Source organism: Seriola dumerili, unplaced genomic scaffold (genome assembly GCF_002260705.1).
Source record: "Seriola dumerili isolate Sdu_G_001 unplaced genomic scaffold, Sdu_1.0 BDQW01000120.1, whole genome shotgun sequence".
Classification (NCBI taxonomy): Eukaryota; Metazoa; Chordata; class Actinopteri; order Carangiformes; family Carangidae; genus Seriola; species Seriola dumerili.
In genome coordinates, this window is record NW_019174375.1 from 250,215 (window position 1) to 273,644 (window position 23,430).

The 23,430-nt window shown below is 44.2% G+C and overlaps 1 protein-coding gene across 1 annotated transcript in view; it reads left to right on the forward strand.

Moving 5' to 3' along the window:
• The first annotated feature begins 3,084 nt into the window (after nucleotides 1-3,084).
• Nucleotides 3,085-23,430, forward strand: part of LOC111223889 (spectrin beta chain, non-erythrocytic 1-like) — a 60,558-nt gene continuing 40,212 nt past the window's right edge. Inside the window, 2 exon segments of the mRNA XM_022748187.1 lie at nucleotides 3,085-3,100; nucleotides 22,441-22,592. Coding sequence (XP_022603908.1) covers nucleotides 22,530-22,592 — 63 coding nt within the window. The 5' untranslated portion in view covers nucleotides 3,085-3,100; nucleotides 22,441-22,529.

A 23,430-nucleotide genomic window follows, 5' to 3' on the forward strand; every position in this document is an offset into this window, starting at 1 on the left:
TTCTGCTGTAAAGTTGGACATTTTAACATGGGAGTCTATGGGGACTGACTCACTGTTGGAGCCAGACTCTGGTGGTCGTTAGAGGAACTGCAGCTTTTAGCACTTTTCAGCCTGGAGGTTTCCGCTTGTTTTAGATCAGCGAAGAAGAACTGATTTCTGGGGAAACTGCTGTTTTATCGGCTGTGAAACTATAAAGTGTATTAATGAATTACACAGTATCGGATCAGTGCGTAGACTCGTGTACTCGCTGATACCTAATCTAGAATTTAAGGCCCCATATTACGTTGCGTCACCTTGCAACGGACAGTAAAGTTTTACTGATTCAGGATCTTTTCTCAGGCTCTTTAGCTGCTAAACGCTGAACCAGGTTCACCAGCAGAAAACCAGATCAGTGACGTCAGAGCGACGGTGACGCCTCAGACCTCGTCCCGTAAAGATCTCCGTCAGGTCTCAGGTGAAGAGACGTCGGACTCTGATCCGCTGTCCTGGTGTCTCTCTGTAATGATCTGCCAGACTGAAGTCTCTGGGTGGAGTTGGCGCCTTTTTAATCAGGAGGTCAAAGGTCGTGTTTGTGACTGTGATTAAACAAGAGAAGGAGAAGTGAAAGAAAAGTTTCAGTATCATGCAAAAACTTCAAAGGAAGAAGGAGGGCGTGGAGACGACCTCACTTTCACCACCTGCTGCTGATGTGAAAAACTTAAATTACTTCTTAATACTTTTACTTTCAATAACTGGAATTATTGATCCAAATAATCAACAATCATTATTGACTTTGTGCTTTACAGTAAAATCTTCTGTGTTTCGTCCGACACGTTCATGTTTCAGTCTCCTGTCCGCTGCTGTTATTTCAGGGTCACATGAATATTTGTTCCGTGTATTGTCTTGATGCTGTGACCTCTGACCTTTCACCTCCTCTCCGTTGGTTGTGTGAGGTCAGTGATGCAGGAAGTGAAGCTTCTCCTCCTCCGCTCAGTTTTCGTCCATGTGGTCTTTTAATTTTCGGACTTCCTAAACCTGCAGACCGTGTGTGCGTGTGTGTGTGTGTGTGTGTGTGTGCGTGTGCGTGTGTTGTTGATGGACAGCAGGATCAAACAGGAAGTGCTAGCGAGGCTCAGACAGGAAGAACATCTCCACAACAGGCTCTAATATTAGAGCCTCAGGATGTTTGGGCGTCTGCGTGTGAGCGATGAGCTCGGAGAGAGACTCAGGAATCCTGAGACACACACACACACACACACACACATACACACACACACACACACACACACACACACCCTCCACCCTGTTTCCTTTCTCTCAGGACGACCCCTCCCCTCTCTGTTCTCTTCATCAGCTTTATTAGCATGAAGAAGTGTCAGGATGAATTAGATGAAGCAGAGTGAAGATTTTCACATGATCGTGTGTGTGTGTGTGTGTGTGTGTGTGTGTGTGTGTGTGTGTGTGTGTGTGTGTGACATCACATAAAACCAGGAAGCTGAATAATACAGTTCGAAGTTTTCTCCTTTTCGCTCGATTCTTTCTCTTGTCGTTTATTTTTCCTGATTTTAAAATCAGTGGCACGAAACATTTTTATAAAAATTTTTCCCTTTTTGTTCAAAACAAGTGAAAAAGTAAAAAACAAACATAAAGTGCAAATGCAGCACACAACAGTGCAGTTAAACATAAATAAACACAGTTTAATCACTTTAAATCAAAGGTGGAAGAAGAGAAGTGAAATCTCTCTAAATATATAAATCTGTTGCAGAACGAATCAGAATCATTTTAACTTTAAACACATTATTAATCTTCATCTTCATATTTGTGGTAAAAACCTTTTTTGTATCTTCAGTGTGAACAGAGACGCTCTTTCAGCTCTCTCTCTCTCTCTCTCCCTCTGTTTGTCTTTCTCTCTCGCCCTCCCCTCTCTCCGCCCCTTATGCTAATGACCAATGACATCATTGCTAAAAGCGAGGGCCGTGATTGGGCGATGGGAGGAGTAGCTGCTGCTGCTGGCGGCCCCTCCCCCCCTGGACTCTCCCTCCATCTGAAGGTGTTTTCAGTGTCTGAGCTGCTGCTGCTGCTGCTGCACACCGGAGGACAAACCCACGCTTTCATTCTCTACCTCCCTCCATCTCTCCCTCTCTCTCCCTCTGTTTCTGTCTGTCGCTGCAGCGCCGTCTGCTCCACCTTTTCATTGTGCCGGTTCTCCATGCGAGGAGTGTGTGTGAGAGAGTGTGTGTGTGTGTGTGTGTGTTTTAACGGAGGATGGGTGGAGGACTCCTGAGCGGAGGGAAGGTGTGATCACTGAAGACAGATGGATGGATGGAGAGAAAACAGAAGCGTGATGATGCCACCGTCGCCGCGGTGCGTCTGCTGAGCCAGCGACTTCTGCCTCCACACTGCTGAAACACACAGAGAGAGAGAGAGACACTCTGCAGTTCATGTCCTGTGTCTCTCGCCCTCTCCATCCTGCGCTGTCTCGGGAGAGTGAAGAAGAAGCGTGAGTCTTCCTCTCTCAGCTGAAACTGGGATTATTTCTCTACGAGGTTAGAAGCTGTTGTGCTTTTGAAACTCAGGTTTAGATAATTTGAGATTAGTTCATGCTCTGAGAAACTCATTGATTCATCTGTAAACTGAAGTTTATTCTTCTGGACGCAACTTAATCCTGTTGGAACCTGAACCCGAGCTTCACTCTGCTCATCCTGTTCCGACTGAACATCTAGACTCGGTCCTGCAGAAACTCGAGCTTCTCGCTCTGGTTTCCTGTCGCACGTTCACCTGGTTGATCAGTCGGGAATCCTGATATTTTCTTGCGTGGGAGGGGGGGGCGTCTCCTCGATGCCTCGTCTCGTCTGAATCTCCCACAATCCTCTTTGGAGTTTCATCATGGAGCTTCAGAGCGCCACCGCCGCCGGCCTCCCCGGCCCCCTGTCCCCCGGCCCGCTCTCCCCAGCCTCAGACTACGCCGGCCCCTTGTCGCCGTCGTCGGGCGGACCCGGCCCGTCCCACCCCGCCAGCCCCGGCCGGGGTCCGAGCCCGAGCCTCAGCCCCGGCCCTGGATTCTCTGGGCAGGCCGCCTTCAACTACAACCAGCTGGAGGGGAGGTTCAAACAGCTTCAAGGTAAGAACATGGCGCAGACAGGAGCCGTGGAAATGTTCCCAGAGAGGGAACAGGGGGAAGGAGTGATGGCGGTTTTGGTTGCAACACATTCTGCAGCTTAACCAGACACAGTGACACGGAGGGAGTGAAACAGTAGAAAGAGGCTTGAATTCCTAGAAACAGCTTCAGGAGGTCGAGAGTCTGAGCCAGAAAAACCTCCCGTGAGCCGCAGGAGAGAAGCAGCAGCAGCAGCTTCTTAAATCAGTTTGAACAGAGAAAAATAAGTTTCAGAAAGTCACAAAAACCTGCAGCTGAATCCACTTTAATTCAGTTTTTACACTTTCATACAGATTCAGTCTGCAGATGAAGAAAAGAAAGAAAACCGGATGAAACATTAGAAAAGTTTGAAAGAATCTACTGAACTTTCTGTGGTTGAGTTGATGTTGAATCTGAAGTGAAATCAGAGTCGTTGTGGATGATTCAGCTGCTCTGACTTTATCTCAGTAAACTCAGAGTTTCAGCCCCTCCCTGCTGCGCACACAGCCCTGCTCTGATAACGCTGATCAGCTGCGCCGGGGCTGCTGGGTATTCAGTGCCTTGCTGAAGGGCAGCGGGGAGGGAGGCTGCTGATGGATGACGTGCTGTTTCAGCTCCCACACCCAGATTCTGTCAGATAGTTGTGATCTGAGCCTCAGTCAGTCAGCTGGGTGTCGGCTCGCTGACACACGTCCTGTTGATCATTTTTTAAATATCATTAAAGAGGAAGGAGGGTTTTTCTTTTAATAGATCCATCTGTTCATCGATAACCCTGAACAAACAGACAGGAAGTACTTTAACTTGATTAAACTTTCTCTCCTTCACAATTTAAACAACATCAACCCTTTTTATTCTGAAAAAGTTCTGTTAAAGTTCGAACAGGGTGAGACTTCCTGTCGTACTTGGACTACAAACGTCTTCTCTCCTGCGACTTGTGATTTTCAAGAATAAGAGTTTTCACAAATTTAGATCAATATCCACTCGACCTTTCACCTGATCCAAGATGGAGCCTGTTGTTTACTCTTGGACTGTCAGTGAAGTCTGCAAACATTTGCTCGTCTCTTTAAACACATGCAAATATATTTAGAAAAGCCTCCAGTTTCAGTTTTCAAATGTAAGAGCCGTAAAAGACGTTTATTTCTCTTCCTTCAGTCTGAAAATGTGTTTTCAGTGTCTCTTTTTATCAAAAACAAACTTACTGAACTTCACAAGTAAATGAACATTAATCTTCCACATGTCCTCGTCTGACTGAGGCCACAGATACAGAATTAATCTCTTAAAGGATAATTAATCAAACCAAGGCGACAACCACACGACTACGTCTTCATTTTAAAACTAAAATAATCTCCCATCCGCCTGAAAACATGTCACATGACCAATCATGTACACTGAGCACGTGCGAGCAGGTGTAAACAGGAAGTAGATTGTCTCCCACAAAGACAGCTGCAGCATTAAAACAGAGAATGTAAGTGAACAACAGCAAAGACAACAAGGTCAGTGACACTGTGATTCATCATCATGTTGTATTCACCACTGGTAGTCCAGGCTGTTGAGAGCCAATCAGGAGAGACTGTGGGTGTGACCTCATCGGCCTCAGTTTCTATCCATCCAGACTACAACACAACCCCAGAGTTTTCAGAATAAAACAAGGTCCAGCAGAGATTCTGAAAGTCTCTGTTTAAGGCGCTCAAAGGAGAAAACGTAGCAGAATAGATGCGTGTTAAGACTTAAATGAGAGTGGACGTATCCGTACAGCGAGTCGCTGCAGAGGATCTTATCAGAGGAGATAACTGAATTATTTACACATTTAAATCACTTTAAATCTGCGAGATACACTGACCAGATGAAAGTAGAGACACGACTGTTTAATACTAAGACCTGACTCCTCTGGTGTTGTCTGTCAACGTGTCTTCATCATCATCATCATCATCATCATCATCATTAAAAGGATTTAACACTAAAACTAAATGGAGAAACACTTTGGTGTAAACTTACCGGCAGGCTGAATTTAGCTGGAGACTAATGGAGCCTCATCGACGTGATGAAGCCCAGAAACCTTCAGCATCATCATCATCATCGTCCTCCTCCTCTCTAAAAGTAGCTCGCTGGCTGGAGGCCAGGTGGAGGTGGGGGCAGCAGGTGGTCTGCTGGGGCCGTCAGCTAAGAGCTGTTCAGATTAATGAGCATCTTGAAATGTCCCGTAAACTCTCGGGGTCAGTTGTAGATGGATCGGGTTTTTAGATCCAGTTGGAGCCTCGGGATTCTTCAACGCCGCGTTGTCAGAGGTTCGTGGAGAGATGTTGTGTCGTGTCATCGACGGGTCTTTTGACTTTGAGTTTATGTGTTGATTTTAAAGAAGAGCAGGTTATCTAGTGTGTCATGGTTAAGGTTCCTGAGGTGATAAGTTTTACTGCCCAGGTAAAGGCGAGTTTACTTATTGCTCAACAGACACATTCCAGCACCCGTAGGTGACGACGCTCGCAGAGGTTATGGATGGATGCTTTAGTTTTAGAAGTTTCTCCAGATGTTTTGATGCTTCTTTGTCTTGTCTCGAGTCGTTCTCCAGAGAAAGAAAGTGTTTGGTGCGTTTTAGTGTTTAGAAACTACAATTAGCTCCACAGGACGAAGGTGAAGGATTCTGTGTATTACAGGTTGTGCAACATCATCCTGGAACAAGTGGAGCGTCAAACTCCAGAACTTAACGCCAAAACAAAACCAATCAAGGTCCGCTGCTCGACCTTAAAAGAAGGTCGATACTAAAGAGACTTTGGTTGAGAATTCAGTGGATTCTAGAGGCTGAATCAAGAGTCTTAGTCGGGATTGATCGATACGTTTTTTTTCAGGGCTGATTCCAATACTGATTATTATTAATCACGGAGGCAGTTTACCGATCGACCAGGCCGATAATCGGTTNCAATACTGATTATTATTAATCACGGAGGCAGTTTACCGATATTTGGAACCGATAAACGATAATCGACCAGGCCGATAATCGGTGNGCGTCAAACTCCAGAACTTAACGCCAAAACAAAACCAATCAAGGTCCGCTGCTCGACCTTAAAAGAGGGTCGATACTAAAGAGACTTTGGTTGGAGTTTTCTGTCTGGATCCAGAATTCAGTGGATTCTAGAGGCTGAATTAAGAGTCTTAGTCGGGATTGATCGATACGTTTTTTTTCAGGGCTGATTCCAATACTGATTATTATTAATCACGGAGGCAGTTTACCGATCGACCAGGCCGATAATCGGTTCATCACTAGTTCTTACTCCTTTGACTAACGGGACGTCTGGAGGTGATTGATTATTGTCACAGAGCAGTTTTTATCTCCACAGATCAAACCTTCAAACTACCGTCAGGACACAAACTCAGAACCATCAGTGGTCTTTAAGAAACGCTGATGGTCCCTTGAATCCCCGTCTCGTCTCACGGCAGACGACCCTCAGACAGATAAATGGGTCTGGGGGCCGGTCATACGAGGGGGGGGGGGGGGGGGGGGTGGTCATACGAGGGGAAGCCGCAGAGCGCTTGGAGGCCGTAAATCCATGTGTGGCTCAGGTGGTTCAGAGCGGCACCTTGGCATCCTGAAAGAGCCGGCGGTTCAGTTCCCAGCGGGGTGATGAATATGGAAGCGGCGGGTGATTAGTGCTGTTCAGACGAGGGAGGGAGGAGACCGAGAGGAGCCGAGGAGACGCTTCCTCCTCATTGGGGCCGGTATTGACGGAACGTCCCCGGATAGAATTCAAGCAATTATGGAGGACAACGAGTCGTCACATCGCCAGCTGAACTGACTCATGGGAGATTTTTATACAGAGCAGGTCTCAGTTACAGAGGCCTGTTGGCAGCTGACTGATAAATGGCTCAGGGATCAATTTCAGCTTCATTCATCAGGAAGACGTTGAACTCAGAGTCTCTGTAACTCCTCGGCCCGTCTGATAGTTGTTGTGATATTATATTTGATGATCAGAGCTGATCGCCGTCGTTTGTGTGGACTACAACTCCCAGAATCCACCTGTAACGATCTGGGAAGAAACGATCAATTAATAGATCTACGGATGGATGGATGGATAAAAGGACGAATAGATAATTGATGATGATGATGATTTGAAACATAGAAAATAAACGTTAGAGACGTAAACGACTCCATCACGTCACATGACCTCCACTCGTCTTCACTTCTTAATCACAGACTCGTCGTACTCCATCATTACGTCGCTGTGTTTTACTCGTAATCACTGATCTGTATCTTAAGGGCGCCATCGCCATCGCCTCAGGATTCATCTATTAAACTGCTTCACGTCTCTTTTCACATTTAAATCATCGAAGCAGAGAATCGGTTTAACCTCAGACTGCAGTCCTTCGTACCCCTCAGTGATTTTAAATCTTTATTATCTGATGGGGTTTTTTTTTATGACTCTCTTATTAATCGTGTCTCGTCGTGTTATTTCTGTTTTGTGGTCGTCTTTTCTTCTTCTTCTCTTTCTTTAAAAACAGACGTCGTTCTGAGTCAGACGACCTGCTCGAACAAAGATTTCAAATACTGACTTCAATTTTAAAATTCAGCGTGCACCCGGTGTTACTTCCTGTCGGACCTGTCCATCAATAGGAGCCTTTGTTTTCAGCTGTGAGGTGGGCGGGGCTTCACTCCCGTCTCCATTAGGTTTATTGATTGGTGATTCAAATATGAAGATGTAACAGAAGTGACACACACACACACACACACACACACACAACAAGACCAGCATCCCCCTCTCCTGCTTCTGTTGTCCCGAGCCAGCCAATCAGAGGACGTCTCGGTTGTTTGGGAGCCCCCCGAGCTGCGTGTGTGTGTGTGTGTGTGTGTGTGTGTGTGTGTGTGTGTGAGGATTAATAGAGGGGAGGGGTGTGTCTAACATGGTCTGGAAGATAAACCACACTGTCATCTCTCTCTCTCTCTCTCTTCCTCTTCTCCTCTTTCTCCTCCTCCTCTTCCTCATCAATGTTTCATGAGATTCTGCCGAACGGCTGTCGTTACCCCCCCCCCCCCCCCCCCCCCCCCCCCTACCCCCCCCCTCCTGTCCCCCCTCCTTTCCTCCCTCCATCCATCCTCTTAGTGAAATGAAAAGGAAGCGGCCGCCGTCTCGTCCTGATAAAACTCGCACAAAGGCGGGATGAGGAAGGGCGCCGCTCCTCCTCTTCCTCCATCCTTCATCAGCAGTGTCAGGTTCTGTTCAGCAGCTCATGATGCTCTTATCACCAGATTATGAATATAAATATCAGATCAGATAGAAACAGTTTGTTTGAGCTGAACAATGTTATTAACACTTAGCATGTAGCATTTAGCATTTAGCATTTATATCCAGTCTAGAAACACTTGATAACGGTTTATAACTAGTTCTTTATGAAGTGACTGTGCAGGTGAGGTAACAACACAAAACATGGAGGACTTAATGTTAAACCTTAATAATAATTTATATGGGGGGGGGGTCAGCAGGTTCAGTTAAAGAGAGTGTTTGACATGAGCGAGTGTCTGAGGAAAGAGCTGTGTGTTTTCATACAGAGTGTGAGGAAGACCAGGGAAACACCCTGTGTGTGTGTGTGTGTGTGTGTGTGTGTGTGTGTGTGTGTCAGATCTGCAGGATGAAAGACCTCTTTGATGGGAGCGCTCCACTGAGCATGCTCACAACAGCAGAGAGGGGGCGGGGCTTATCTGAGCCCACAGAGAGAGAGAGAGAAACATAAAGTAAAAAGCTAAAAACAGAAATCATGACTGTGTGTGTGTGTGTGTGTGTGTGTGTGTGTGTGTGTGTGTGTGTGTGTGTCCTCAGTGGTTCAGGTTATCAGTAACAGATATTTATTTAAAAAAAGCTGAAGTTAGAAACCTCAGAGATGAAGAGATGATGATGATGATCACTTTCTCTGAGGTCTGAACAAACTGCAGGAAAACCACAGGATTAAAGTTCGTATTATTAAGTTGATTAGATATTAATTTGTCATAAAATTGAATTTAAAGCAGAAACTGACTGATATTGAGATTTATAGAGGAATGAAACCATTAAACCAAACAGTCATATTTATACTTCTCCTTATTTTTCTTCTTCTTCCTCTTCTTCTCCTTCTTATTTTTCTTCTTCTTCTTTTTCTTCTTCTTCTTCTTTAAATATTTGCTGTCATTACCAAAATGTTGCTCCGCGTCATACTTAAAGTAGATGAGTTGAAGTTAATGATAATAACGTCCGTCTCTCTGATTATTGACGAAGAGTTTGATTAGAAGCTGCAGCTCAGGATGAAGACGTGTCAGCTGATGAACTGAACCCTGTGACCTGGAGGAAACTTCTTAGATGATGATGATGATGATGATGTACGTCTGTGACACTGTGATGCTGTTTCATTAGCATCACAGTGTCACACACACACACACACACACACACACACACACACACACACTCCTGCAGTAAACAGACTCTGGTTAAAGTTAACATGCCGACTGTAATGAAGGAAAGTTGATTTATATTGGCAGCGTTGAGTTTAAGTGACGACAGACGGCCGCTCTGTAAATGAGCCGTGGTTTTGTTTTTGACCGTGAAGCTGAACAGCCTGTTTTACAGCCTGTTTTACAGCCTGTTTGTCTGCTCATGAGTTTTATAAGATGCAGCATGAAGAGAGAGAAAGAAAGAGGAAGGAGGGAGGCATGGAGTCTTTATTCAGCTGTCAGAGTGTGAAAGGAACAGCAGGCACACACACACACACACACACACACACACACACACACACATTAAAACTAAAACTTTATTAATCATAAAAGCTGTTTTGACAATGAGAGTGTGATAGAACGGTTTTGGCGTGAGCAGGTGTGACTATTAGATGTGTGTGTTAAGAAAACGTGTGTGTGTTTGTGTGTGTGTGTGTGTGTGTGTCAGAGAATGTGATCTTATCTCTGGTCTCACTGGTGTGTTGTAATGACCTGCAGCAGGAATGTAAATGTTCAATGGGCTTGGCTGCTTTATCACAGTGTGTGTGTGTGTGTGTGTGTGTTGTATTAATGTATGATTTGTGCATCTGTGTGTGTGTGAGGTCTTGGAAGACTTTGGACTGTGTTGAGCTCGAGTTGATTCCGATCCAAAGTCCTTTTACTGCGTCTTGGTTTGGTCCGGTTCAGCCGACAGGAGGAGGAGGACTGAGGTTTGGGCGTCCCCTTGTCCGTCAAACTCTGCTCTCCTTCTCCCACCTATAACTCAGACTAAACTTCAGTTTCACAGTGAAACAGCGACAGTCTGCAAACACAGCTGCTGATAGCTAATTCAGCTACTTTTACTTGTGCTAGTTTGCCAAACTGTAGCCCACAGCTAGCTAACTGAGGCTATGCTAACATGACAACAGATAAAATTATAATAATTATAATAATAATAATAATAATAATAATAATGAGTCATAAAATCCATAAATATTGAACTTTTTTCTTAATCCATGGTTCAGGAAGTTTGAGTGACGTGATGTATTAGCTCAGTCAGGATCAGCCTGAGCTAATCCTGAGTCCCGCTCATATCAGACATGTTTTGTAACTGTAAGATGACTTGTCGGTTTATTTGAGTGTCTCTTGCCAACAAACTGTCGGCTGTTTACCTGTGCTGTTACCTGAGGCTCATCTGCTGTTGTCAAGTAAATTCAAGTGGAAACCTGAGTGAAATCAGAGCCAGGTGAAGCTGATTTTAGCTGCACTGTCTGACTCAGCTTCTCTGCACCAATCAAAACACAGCTTCATGTGTCAGTGAGAGGAGAGAGACAGAGAGAGAGAGAGAGAGAGAGGAAGAGGAGGGGGAGAGCGATCATTAGTGTTTTCTGAATGAAGGTCAAAAACAAGCTGCATCATGTTTGTGTCATAAACTTCCTGCAGAGCTGCAGCTTTGAACAAAGCAGGACTCGAATCTGATGCAAACACGTCACAATTTATCAACTGGATGTTTCTTCTCATCCTTCTCTGATGTCTGTCCTTCTTCTTCTGTTGCACAAAAATAAAAACTACACAACACCCGGTCTCGTCTCCCAGTCTGAGATCCTCTGAAAGGAAAAACGATCAGCACTCAGGCTGCGTTCACAATCATATGTTTTTATTTTAAAAATGGCGTTTTAGAACGATCTCAGTCCAGACGGGCTTGCATGTGCTGATGTAAACAGGAAGTAGATTGTCTTGGAACAGCAATGGCAAAAAGTAAAACAAGATTTCTTTGCTTGGGCCGACGAGGAGGAGGAAAGAAACGCGCGAGGTGAACTGCAGGAAGTGCTTTTACTGTGGTACTGCACTCTTGTACTGACGAAGTATTTTTACCTTGTGGTAGTGGTACTTTTACTTTGTACGTTTAAGGTGTCGTGGCGGCGGAAAACATGGATTGGGAGTCGCCACAAAGCAAATGCGGTGACGTATTCGAGCGGCGCCGGGAGCACAACACGTCATGAGTGATGAGATCCAATCAGAGGGCGAATGTGGAAGACTGCCTCAGAGATTTCAAAATAAAACGGGATCAGCAGCGTTTCTAAAAGTCTCTTCTTCTTTTTTTTTACGGGCCTGAAAAGTCCCAAAGTTTTAAAACACTAATTGGAGTAATTATCTTGTTGTTACTGCTGAAGGCCGGACTGAACCCAGAGAAGGGAAACAGTCAGTCAGTCAGCGGGACATATGGCTTCAGTCAGTTTAACAGTCTGATCATCAGTCAGTCGGTGTTCAGCTCTCAATGCTGCTCTGTTCCTAATTCTGGCTCAGTCTCTCTGATGGGAATACACTGCAGCGCTGCGTTAGTGTGTGTGTGTGTGTGTGTGTGTGTGTGTGTGTGTGTGTGTGTGTGTGTCTTCGGTCGGACACACACAATGTCTCATTCACATCCATTCACTTCGCCTCGGCTCTCCTCACATTTCGGAGAAAGTCACAGAGGTCAGCGTGTGATTGGCTGAGACTCTGACAGGCTCAGTATGGTGCCCTGTGATTGGCTGAAAGGTTCCTCAGACTGAGACGTGATGTCGACACAGTCGTTTTCACATCGTCACTGTTCTGTTCTGTGGTGTTTGTTAATCCACACTCACGCTGACACCTCTCCACAGATCTTATTTAAAACAGGATTACACACTCTGATATTCTTTTATAAACCATCAAAGGAAACTCTTTATGTGGGTAATATTTATTTTCTCCAGAGCTGTGAATCATAAAACATGACGTTACTAATTGCGTGTAGATTCACCTCAGCCTACGTCTGCAGTGTAGGCTGGGTTATAATGTTATCATTCAGACTCCATAAGGATAGATTATCAATACTGTCAACATAGATGAGTCTGAAAATGTCAGAAACAGTCACTTGAAACAGGCTCTTCCTTCAGGCTCCTGACCCATTACACTGGCTCAATATACAGCTGCAAGTAATGATTATTTTAATTGACCTTCACTATGTTTGGATCAATAAATGAAGTGTTTAGTCTGTGACATGTCAGTCAAAGTATCTACATATCTACAAATCTTCATATGGTGGTTGACGATTTAATTTTCTCTCCATCTGTTCCAGCTGGTTTAACACTATAAAATAGAATACAATGTGTTGAAAGCAACATGAAGTTCATTCATATATTGGAAAGAGAAAACAAACCTGTCACGTTACTTTATTTCATGAACATGTTGTTGTGGGACTGTTCAGCAAAGAGCCAAAAATAAAAGCGTCTACGAGCAAAAACGATTCAAATCAATGTTTAAATGAAACAATGATGTTGGATAAATATACATGTTATCACCACTCTACGTTAAAAGGTCAGAATATCTACTCATAGCTAACGTTAGCAGTCAAACTGCTGGGCAGCGTCCCACCTAAAGATTCATCTTCAAGCTAACAATGACGCTAACGCTAAACGTAGCATTCCACTGAGATAAAGCTGTTCTCTGTTGAAGGTTCAAGAACGCTGCTCTGTCTGGTCAGAGCATCGAACACATGAGGCCTTTTACCTCAGCAGTGACACACACACACACACACACACACACACACACACACACACACACACGATCATATAACCTTATCAAAATACACACTTCCAGTTTTGCACTTCCAGGATTCCAGCATTCCTGATCTCCCAGAGGAGGAGCAGGGAGGCCGCCGAATATTACCATTACTCTGTGTGTGTGTGTGTGTGTGTGTGTGTTTAGTTAATGTCATGCGATCCACCGTGAATGGCCCAGAACTGGGTTGGATTTGGAAACACACCACAGACATGGGAGAGTGAACAGAGCCGTGTGTGTGTGTGTGTGTGTGTGTGTGTGTGTTTAGTTAATGTCATGCGATCCACCGTGAATGGCCCAGAACTGGGTTGGATTTGGAAACACACCACAGACATGGGAGAGTGAACAGAGCCGTGTGTGTGTGTGTGTGTGTGTGTGTGTGTGTGTGACCTCAGTGTCTCTGTCTGTTAGTGGAAACAGATGTTTGATATGTTCAGTCTGTGTAACACAGTCTGTTGGCGACGGCATCAACTAACGATTTTCATCATTGATTGATTGACTTTTTTTTTTTTAAATTAATCGTTTAGTCTGAAACGTCTAAAGAGACAAACACGATGTCTGCAGACATTTTGTTTTGTTCAAGGAAAAGTCAAAATACCAAAAGTGTTTTGTCTCCACTGAAATACGACGAAGAGAAACAGGAAGTTCTTTGACTTTGAAAATATTTGACTTAGTTTCACTGTTTTTGCTTCAATTATATTATAATTATTATATTTACTGTTTAATTTACATATTGATGCAGCGTTCCTCCTCCTGCTCCTCCTCCTGCTCCTCCTCCTGCTCCTCCTCCTCTCTGACGCTCATGTTCTACAGAGGACATGTTTGTATTAAGTCTCTCCGTCTCGTACCTGAAGATCAGGTCTCACCTGTCGAGCCCCTTCACTACTGGGTCTGTTACCAGTTCAGTTCTGTTCAAAGTGAAAAAGCTGAGGACAGTTTCACAAAACACCTTAAGTTTTCCACTTAAGTCTTTGACATTTAAGGTATAATTCCTCCTTAGCCGAGGGAGTTACTTAAGGGTGTTGCAGTTAAGTTATTTACAGCAGTGAAAGAGATTTTACTGCGGTAAAATTCTACTGTTTCCACGGAGACCGTTGGTTTGCTGCCATTAGCACTTGCAGCGGTTTAACTGACTTTAAGTGATTCCTTAAGTTTAGGAGTAAGATAAGGAAACTTAAATTCTTCATGAACATTTTAAGGAAACTTTAAGTCAGACTTTAAGGGGAAATCTTAACTCGGGGTGTTCGGTGCAGCTGGCTCCAGATGTTAAAGGGAGGAGGCTCCAGATGTTGTTTCAGTCTGAGCAGTCACGTCAGAGGACGAGCTGTTGGAGACACAAGGATCAGAGAAGACTTTACTCCTTTAACCTTTAAGCCACCAGCTTGGTGCTGAGAGCTGCTCGCTCACACTCACACCTGGAAGCTGCTGAGCCGGGGGCGAGGGCTCGTTCAAGAGCAACGCTGCAACGTTTTCACTTCCTCCTCAAGAAACGTGTTCTGCAGATGAAACCAGGGGGTTTCCACTCACGACTTCTGTTACCTTGAAGTTGTCAACTCTTCAACCATCCGACGGTTGAACAACTTTGGAAACACCCCTCCCCCCACCCCCCACCCCACCCACCCCCAGGTGTGCACAGGTGTGACATGTGTGACACAGTCCACCTCTCGCCTCAGTCACCTCCGTTCGATGGATGACGCGTCTCCTCTGGTCGTCTTTATTCCTCGTCTTCCTCTCCCTCTTTTTCATCTTAATTTCCTCCCCCTCCTCTTCTAGTTTATCTTCACATGTGGGATTTATGGAGGTGTGTGCGTGTGTGTGTTTGTGCGTGTGTGTGTGGGAGGTGTGTGTGTGTTTGCTTGTCTGTGCACGTTCACACCTACAGAAAGGAAGCTGTAAAAGCATAACTAACTGCTCCAACATTTCCTGAAAATCCCACACACACACACACACACACACACACACACACACACACACACACAGGATGAATGTGTAGGTGTCAACCTGCTCTGGATTATAATAAATTATAGATTTATTTTCGATTTAAATCATATTAACACACACTGTCTGGACTTTATCTCTGTGTGTGTGTGTGTGTGTGTGTGTGTGTGTGTGTGTGTGTGTGTGTGTGTGTGTGTGTGTTTGTGTGTGTGTTTGTGTGTGTGTGTGTGTGTGTGTGTGTTTGTGTGTGTGTGTGTGTGCTGTTCCTCAGGGTTTTGTTGCCCTGAGTTGAACCTCTCTCTCGGCGTCGTTGTCTGTCCAGTAATGACCTCTGACCTTAACCTGATATATAAATGAAGGGAGCTGATTGGTGGAGCTAGTCTGGTCTGGACTCAGCTGTGGAGGGAAACTCCTGTTCCTTTCCTCCTGTGTCCTTTCCTTTCCTTATCTTTCCTTTCCTTTCCTCTAGTGTCCTTTCATTTAATTTATGACTTTTCAATGTTCTAGGAAGAAGAAACATTGTTTTTTAAATAAAGTTATTTTATGAATTTAAATGATACTTCATCAGCTGCAACAGTAACGAGTTGAAACGTCCTCATCTGTCCTCACAAACCATGAGGTCACTGTGTGTGTGTGTGTGTGTGTGTGTGTGTATTGGTAGTCTCTATGAATTCTTGTCATATCACAACCTTGACTTCCCATGATGCATCACAATAGCTCTGTGTGAGAGTGAAACATTCACACGGTGATACGAGTAGTGATGCACCTCACATGATGTTCAGGCTGCATTCCTGCTCCATTGTGTGTGTGTGTGTGTGTGTGTGTGTGTCTGTGTGTGTGTGATGCTGATTTAAAGTGGGTGGAGACATTGATTTTTTTTTTTGTCCCAGTCGCGATAAACAAGACCACACCCCTGTCTGGTCTGTGTGTGTTTCCTCAGGCTCAGGTTAAGGTCATCCTCTAATTATGTGTGTGTGCGTGTGCGCGTGTGTGTGTGTGCGTGCGTGTGTGTGTTATTGACCCAGAGAGAGACACTCCATCAATACATCACTGTCTCTTCTCGCTCTAATGAAACACACACACACACACACACTCTCTCTCTCTCTGTGTCTTGTGGACTCAGCACACTCTGTAAAGCCAGAAAAGGTAATTGAAGCCACTGACATTGAGTTCTGCTTAGCTGTGTGTGTGTGTGTGTGTGTGTGTGTGTGTGTGTGTGTGTGTGTGTGTGTGTGTGTGTGTGTGTGTGTGTGTGTGTGCGTGTGTTTGTAGCTTAGCATTCGGTCAAACCACTTCATTTCCCTCCGTGTGACAGTCCCCTGAAACGACTTGAGTGAATCTCAGCTCCAGATTCTTTCAATATTGGTTCATTGACCAACTAACAAACATTTTCCATAAACTGTGATTCTCAGTTTAGTTTCAGTTCATCATGAAACTGTTGGAGCCAGACTCTAGTGGTCATCAGAGGAACTGCAGCTTCTGGTTCTTCATGTCTCAGCCCTGGAAGTTGCTGCCTGTCACCGTCATTAGTTTGTTCACCATAGTTGGATGTGATGTTCTTATTTTATAGATTAATCTATAGATATCAGCTGGTATTTCATCATCAGATGTTTTTTAAAAGTGTTGCTTGGAGACGTGTGGTTGTTCTCTGACGGTCACAGTCTGAATCAGCTGTGAAATTCAAACAGCAGAATGTCGCCTGACGAATTAATGATTTATAACATAAATGAACCCTCGGTTTGCTTGAACGTAACTTGTTTTTTATGCCTTCACGCTGAAACACATTAATCTGCACATCATCTCTGGAGCTGTAATTGATTAATTTATCACGGCAGAGATAATTGGTTGTGTCGGACCGCATGTGTTTCCCTTTGCATCAAAAAGATATTTCATTTTGACCAAAAATATCTTTTTAATAGGTTGATATTGATCAGTGAAAACCTCCTGGTACCAGGTCTGGACGCCTCTGCAGCTCTGCAGAACATCAGCAGAGACAGGAAGTTAATAAAGATGATAAAAGTATTTTACTGCTCTGAGAAACAGGCGAGTCCAGGTCCTGATGCTTTCACCTCACAGATGAGTTCAGACCTCAGACTGCGTATGAAGACAGTTACAGGAGTTTAGTCCTGGTGCAGGTTTCTCTGCTCTGAGTTACAACATGGAGCTGACAGCTAAGGAGAAACTCTTCTGATGTTTCGTGTTGTTAAAAATCAGAGAAGAACGATCTCAGACTCCTCGAGCTGCAGCTGCATCTTTCAGTATTGGTAATAGAAATGATAGCACACACACACACACACACACACACACACACACACACACACACACACACACACACACACACACACACACACACACACACACACACACACGGTTCAGCTCCAACACACGCAAGGTTCAGCTTCAACACACACACACACACACTATGAACATTTGCTCCATGGGTGTGGCCGAGCAGTTTTTGTGTGTGTGTGTGTGTGTGTGTGTGTGTGTGTGTGTGTGTGTGTGTGTGTGTGTGTGTGTGTGTGTGTGTGTGTGTGTGAACACTTTTTCCTGCTGAGACAAGCATCTGCTTCTTTTTCAGCACAGGAAGGGGAAGCCCCCCAACACACACACACACACACACACACACACACACACACACACACACACACACACACACACACACAAAGAGGCCAAATACCGTGAGGTGACACACTCCCCTTCGTGCAGAAAATGCAGGAGGAAGCATGAAGATGCAGATAACACACACTGCTTATCACAACACAACACGCAGCCTCACACACCAGCCCTGCAGATAACACACACACACACACACACACACACACACAGAAACCAATCTATCTTTCAACATATTATTAAGATTGTATATGTGCATCAGTTGAAGCTGTTGTCAGTAACATTCAGCAACACACACGAACCGGAGGATTCATGTTTTACTCATTTCAGTCTCAACACCTTAAAATAAACAGAAGATAATGTGACTAATTCACAAACTCATTTTCAAATGCTTCACGCAAACTAATCAGGTTTTTCAGGAGATAAATAACATCCACAGAAAAACGTGAGACGTTCAGGAAGCGACAAACTAAACGGGTCAAAAAAAAAAAAGCAACAAGCAGGATGTTTGTGAGTGACTCTGAAAATGACCCTAACGACCTTTAGGAGAAGAAGTCACGTGACCGGCCTCGTTCGTGGTGAAGAGCTGGTTAAATTTAGGAAAGTAAAGCGGAGTCTGCAGCTTCATCTGTGAGATATGTGTGTGTGTGTATGATAAATGTGATGAAGAACAGATGGAGGTCAGTCAGAGTCCAAACACAGACGGAGATAAACCAGAGTTCACTTCATATTCTTCATTCTGTTTCCTCACCGTTGTTCAGCTGCAGGCCGCTGGATTCAGTGAGGTGTACGTGATGGAAACGGGAAACAAAGCTGCATCATCTGCTGATTGTTTTGGTTACAACTCTACAATTCTATTAAAAACTAAATCGTTTTTGTCGCAAAGTAAATATGAAATTCTCATCTTTCAAGATTTCTGTGCCAAAAACAACATTTTTTAAAAGCTGGGGCCGGTCGCTCAAAACACCTTACGTTTCCTATTAAATAATTTGATTTAATTTCTCCTTAGCTGAGGGAGTTACTCAAGGGTGTTGCACAGAATCTCTTAAAAGGTTTCTTTAGTTGAGGAAAAAAGTTAAGAAATTTGCAGCAGTGAAAGAGATTTTACAGCAGTAAAATTCTGCTGTTTCCATGGAGACCCTTTGTGATACCCGTTAACATCTCAAGTTTTTTTCTTTAGTTTGGTCACTAAGGTCTTCTGTGCAAACAGTTTAACTGACTTTAAGTGATTCCTGAAGTTTAAGACTGAGATCAGGAGAAAACCTTAAATACTAAAGTGAACATGTTAAGGGGAACAGTACGTTTTAAGGAAACCTTAATTTGAAAAGCTTAAATACCTAAGTATACTTAAGAAATAGCAGATTTCAGGTAAAAACACTCAGAGAAACCAAATCCTGCAAGGTTTGGATGGTGGGTCCAGGTGGGCGGGGCTTGGTGACTGCTTTGTTGTGACATCACAAAGTTCCAGAAGTCCTGACGGCTGGTTTTAAGGCTCAGTTTCTGAATACAGGCTGTGTGCATTTCTCTGTGGACTGAGGCTTTGATACTTTCACAGTATTAATATAGAAGCTAGAGCTGATCTATAATCACACTACACATGGACAGAGACCTTTACACTGGAGGAGCTTTAACACAGATTCAAATTTCTACTTTTAAAATTTAATATCCATAAAGAAAACCAATATTGTGATATGATTAATTTTCCATCACTACAGGTTGAAAGATCTTTGAGTGTCTTTATTAACATGTAGGACGGATGTCAAGTCAGAGATTTAAAGTCAAAGCCTGGAGACTACGCTCTCAGCTTTTCAAAATAAAACTCCCCCTGAACCACTTTAAATCAGCTGACTGTAATGATGTCGTGCTGCTGGCTCCGTCCAGTCGACCGTGTTGCTGACTCACGTTTCGTCCACATGTCTGATATCAGAACGTCTCCACAGTGTTTGTGATAAAGCTGCTGAAGGCCGGTCAACACTGACGCCATTGTCCTGCTCCACACACACACACACACACACACACACACACACACACACACACACACACACACACACACACACACACACACTCTGAAGGTCATGACTGTGTATCAATGTTTGTTTGCATGTATGAAACAGTCAGGAGTTCTTATCTGTGTGTGTGTGTGTGTGTGTGTGTGTGTGTGTGTGTGGCCTGTTTACTTCCAGGGGTCAAACACAGTTTATTGCGTCATATTTCTCTGCAGCTTGAATTCTTAGTTTTTCATGTTTTATTTCTTTATTGCTAAAAAAAAGAACCCATCAAAACCAAAGAATCCTGGTGTAACTGTTTTTAACTTGTTCAATTGTTTGTTTGTTTTTTGTTTTGTTTTTTATTTTTGGCGACAGCCAGAGCGGCGGCCATATTGTTGTCAAGTTGTCCTTCCGTCCCCATTGTCGTGGACACGATATCTCCGTAACACTTCCTTCATGGAACTTCTTCAAATTTGGCACAAACGTTCACTCTGACTCGAGGATGAACTGATTAGATTTTAGTGGTCAAAGGTCAAAGGTCAGAGTTAGTGTGACCTCACAAAACACAGCAATTATGACAGAATTTCTCACAAAGGATTAATATTTTGTATAAACAGGGATGTAACCTGAAACTAGTCTGAGTGGCGGAGGGATACGACCGCGAGGAGGTGATTGTAGTTTATTTTAGATATTAAGTTCTGGATGTCAGAGGACTCTCTACAGCTCAGGCAGGACAGAGCCGAGGTCTCGGGCGTTGGCTCTGAAGCTCAGAGAGAAACTCTGCCCCGGAGCTAAACCCGAGCAAACGAGTGAAAAACCCCGGAGTCGTCTTTGACTCTGATCTTTGAGCTTCACATTAGAAACATACTTCTCTCTGCTGGAGCTGCAGCTCGGCGGAGCACATGACTGTTCGCCGGCCGCCGCTGGAATTTAGAAACAAATATAAAATGTTAGTTATGACCCATCAGGCTCCACATGGGGAGGCCCCTGAGAACATCTGACCTGTTGTGTGGAGGTCGGCTCGTCGGAGCCTCTCAGCTGATCCCGGGGCCTCATTTAAAATGAATGGAGACTGTGAATCTGCTGTCTTTGCCCCAGAACTCTGGAATAATTCATCTTTCATCATTAGATCATCCAAGTCAACAAGAACCTCTTTTATATGCCCTCATTTTGTTGACCCGACGTCTGTTTGACGCTTTTTGTTCCTGAAGAACTTTATGATATTAGTTTTTAGTTTAATGATTAATGAACTGAAAGTCTGAACCCTTAAATAAAGCTCATTATAGTAAATACAGGAGGTGCTAGTGTTTCATTATTCTAGTATACAGTCATTTTGGCGACTGTAGTATCGGTTTGTTTTTGTAAACTAGTGCTAACTAGTGCTAACAAGCTAGCTGAGGTCTCTGTCTGTGTTGGGAGTTAAAGAGCTCAGTCTGTCATTTCTTAACGAGAGATCGAGTCTAAATCTGAGTCTCCAGCAGCTGAAGATCTTGAAGGTTGAAGTGGGTTTTTCAAGGGTCAGTGCTTGTGTTATCAACCTGCTGTGACCTGTGACCTTTGACCTCTGCCCTCACTGCTGACTGCCTCAAAACATTCACTGAACAGAATCTGAATCTGCTGTGGAAAAAAGAAACGTGACAGAAATCACTGGAGTGTAAAGACGCACGTTTATCAGCTGTGTGTGTGTGTGTGTGTGTGTGTGTGTGTGTGTGCGTGTGTGTGTGTGCGTGTGCGCGCACGCAAGGGTGTTGGGGGGGTCATGCCCTCTCCTCCCTTTTGCTGTCAGGTTTTGCAACTTCCTCCTGTGACTGGTTGACATGGCAACTGACCCGGGATTCAACCGAGGAAATGCAGATTTCAGTATCTGTAGAGTGTGTGAGTGTGTGTGTGTGTGTGTGTGTGTGTGTGTGTGTGTGTGTGTGTGTGTGTGTGTGTGTGTACAGTAACAATAACGATCAGGCCTGTGGGAAATAAACTAAGTTGTGTTTCAGACAGCAGGTGTCTTCTGTCAGACTACAGTTCATCTGCTGTGTGTGTGTGTGTGTGTGTGTGTGTGTGAGAGTATTTACAGCAGTGATTTAGATTAAGTCTGCTTTGTCAGACACAGGAAACCTCTCCCTTACACACACACACACACACAAAGACACACACACACCAACTTTCCAGGAACAATGAGCCTGTCGGATGCTGAGAACACACACACACACACACATGCACACACACACACACACACACACACACACACACACACACACACACACACACACACACACACACACGTGCACGTACAGTCAGAGGAAACAGGTAGAGATCCAGACACACCTGCGGATCAGAAACAAGAGTCTGACGAACTAATCCTCACTCAAGGTCTCCTTTCTGACTTTTTCCAGGCTTTAAATCACTTTTCATGCTGGAAGTAAAAAATATAATTTCATCTTTCACCTGAAACAATGAACAGACGGAGCTGAAACTGACTCTGGATCATTGTTCTAACTTTATTTGAGAGTCGTGTCTGTTTCTGGATTTAGTTTTTACTTTAATTGAATCTCTTTTTTTTAAACTTTTACCACATGTGAGCTGGATGTTGTTTGTTCTCACTTGTTTTTGTTTGTTTGTTGTTTTATTTATTGTTTCATCAGTGACTCAATGAGACTTTTAGCTGCTTAAATAAGAAAAAAAGGATGGAGCTTGTGTCATGTTGGATTCCTGTACGACCGACCACTCATCTCTCTCTCTCTCTCTCTCTCTCTCTCTCTGACCCGGTGTCTCTCGTCCAGATGAGCGCGAGGCGGTGCAGAAGAAGACCTTTACCAAGTGGGTGAACTCCCACCTGTCCAGAGTGTCCTGCCGCATCACAGACCTCTACATGGACCTGAGGGACGGACGCATGCTCATCAAGCTGCTGGAGGTCCTGTCAGGAGAGAGACTGGTGAGTCACTGTCTGCGCTTTTATTTTGAAAAGAGGAAGTGTGATCATGTCACGGCACACGGTTGAACCTCGTTCTGCCGTCTTCAGAGCAGAACTGTCATAAATGTGTCGTTTAAATCCTTTTTTTTTTTTTATTGTGCAAAGAGAAAAGAATCGATTTAATTCACCAGGAAACTGAATGAGATCATGACACGAGTCCATAAAAATAATTTAGAACAGCTTCTTCAGGGGGAAAAGAGTCAGAGTCCCGTCCTGAACTCTTGTCATCTTCAACTCTATGGTCTCTCTCTCTCTCTCTCTCTCTCTCTCAATTCAATTCAACAGGCTTTACTGGCTTGAGATTTTCAATGCATTGCCAAAAAATCTTATTATTATTATTATAATTACAATCATTCAAAGGAATTTAACAATTTACTTACAATTTATTATTTTACAGTTACTGCCAGCCTCCCGTCTCCATGGCAACAGGAATACATTAGTGTTGGACTTGCTGCCCTTTGCGTCTTCTTACTGTAACCTCCTCACACACACACACACACACACACACACACACACACACACACACACACACACACACACACACACACTCACTGTTGAACTGAGAGACATTTAAACTCACTCAGTGTCCCATTGTAACCCCGCCCCCCACCTCCAGCCCCCGCCTTGTGACTTCCAGTGCAATGAGCCAAACCCTCTTCTTCTTCTTCTCTTTCTTCTTCTTCTTCTTCTTCTTGGCCGTCTGTGCGGCTCTGAGCTCCTCTGTCATCCGGCCTTTTCACAACCTGTCAAACACACACAGAGAGAAAACACAACCACACAGTCAGACAGGAAACAGAAT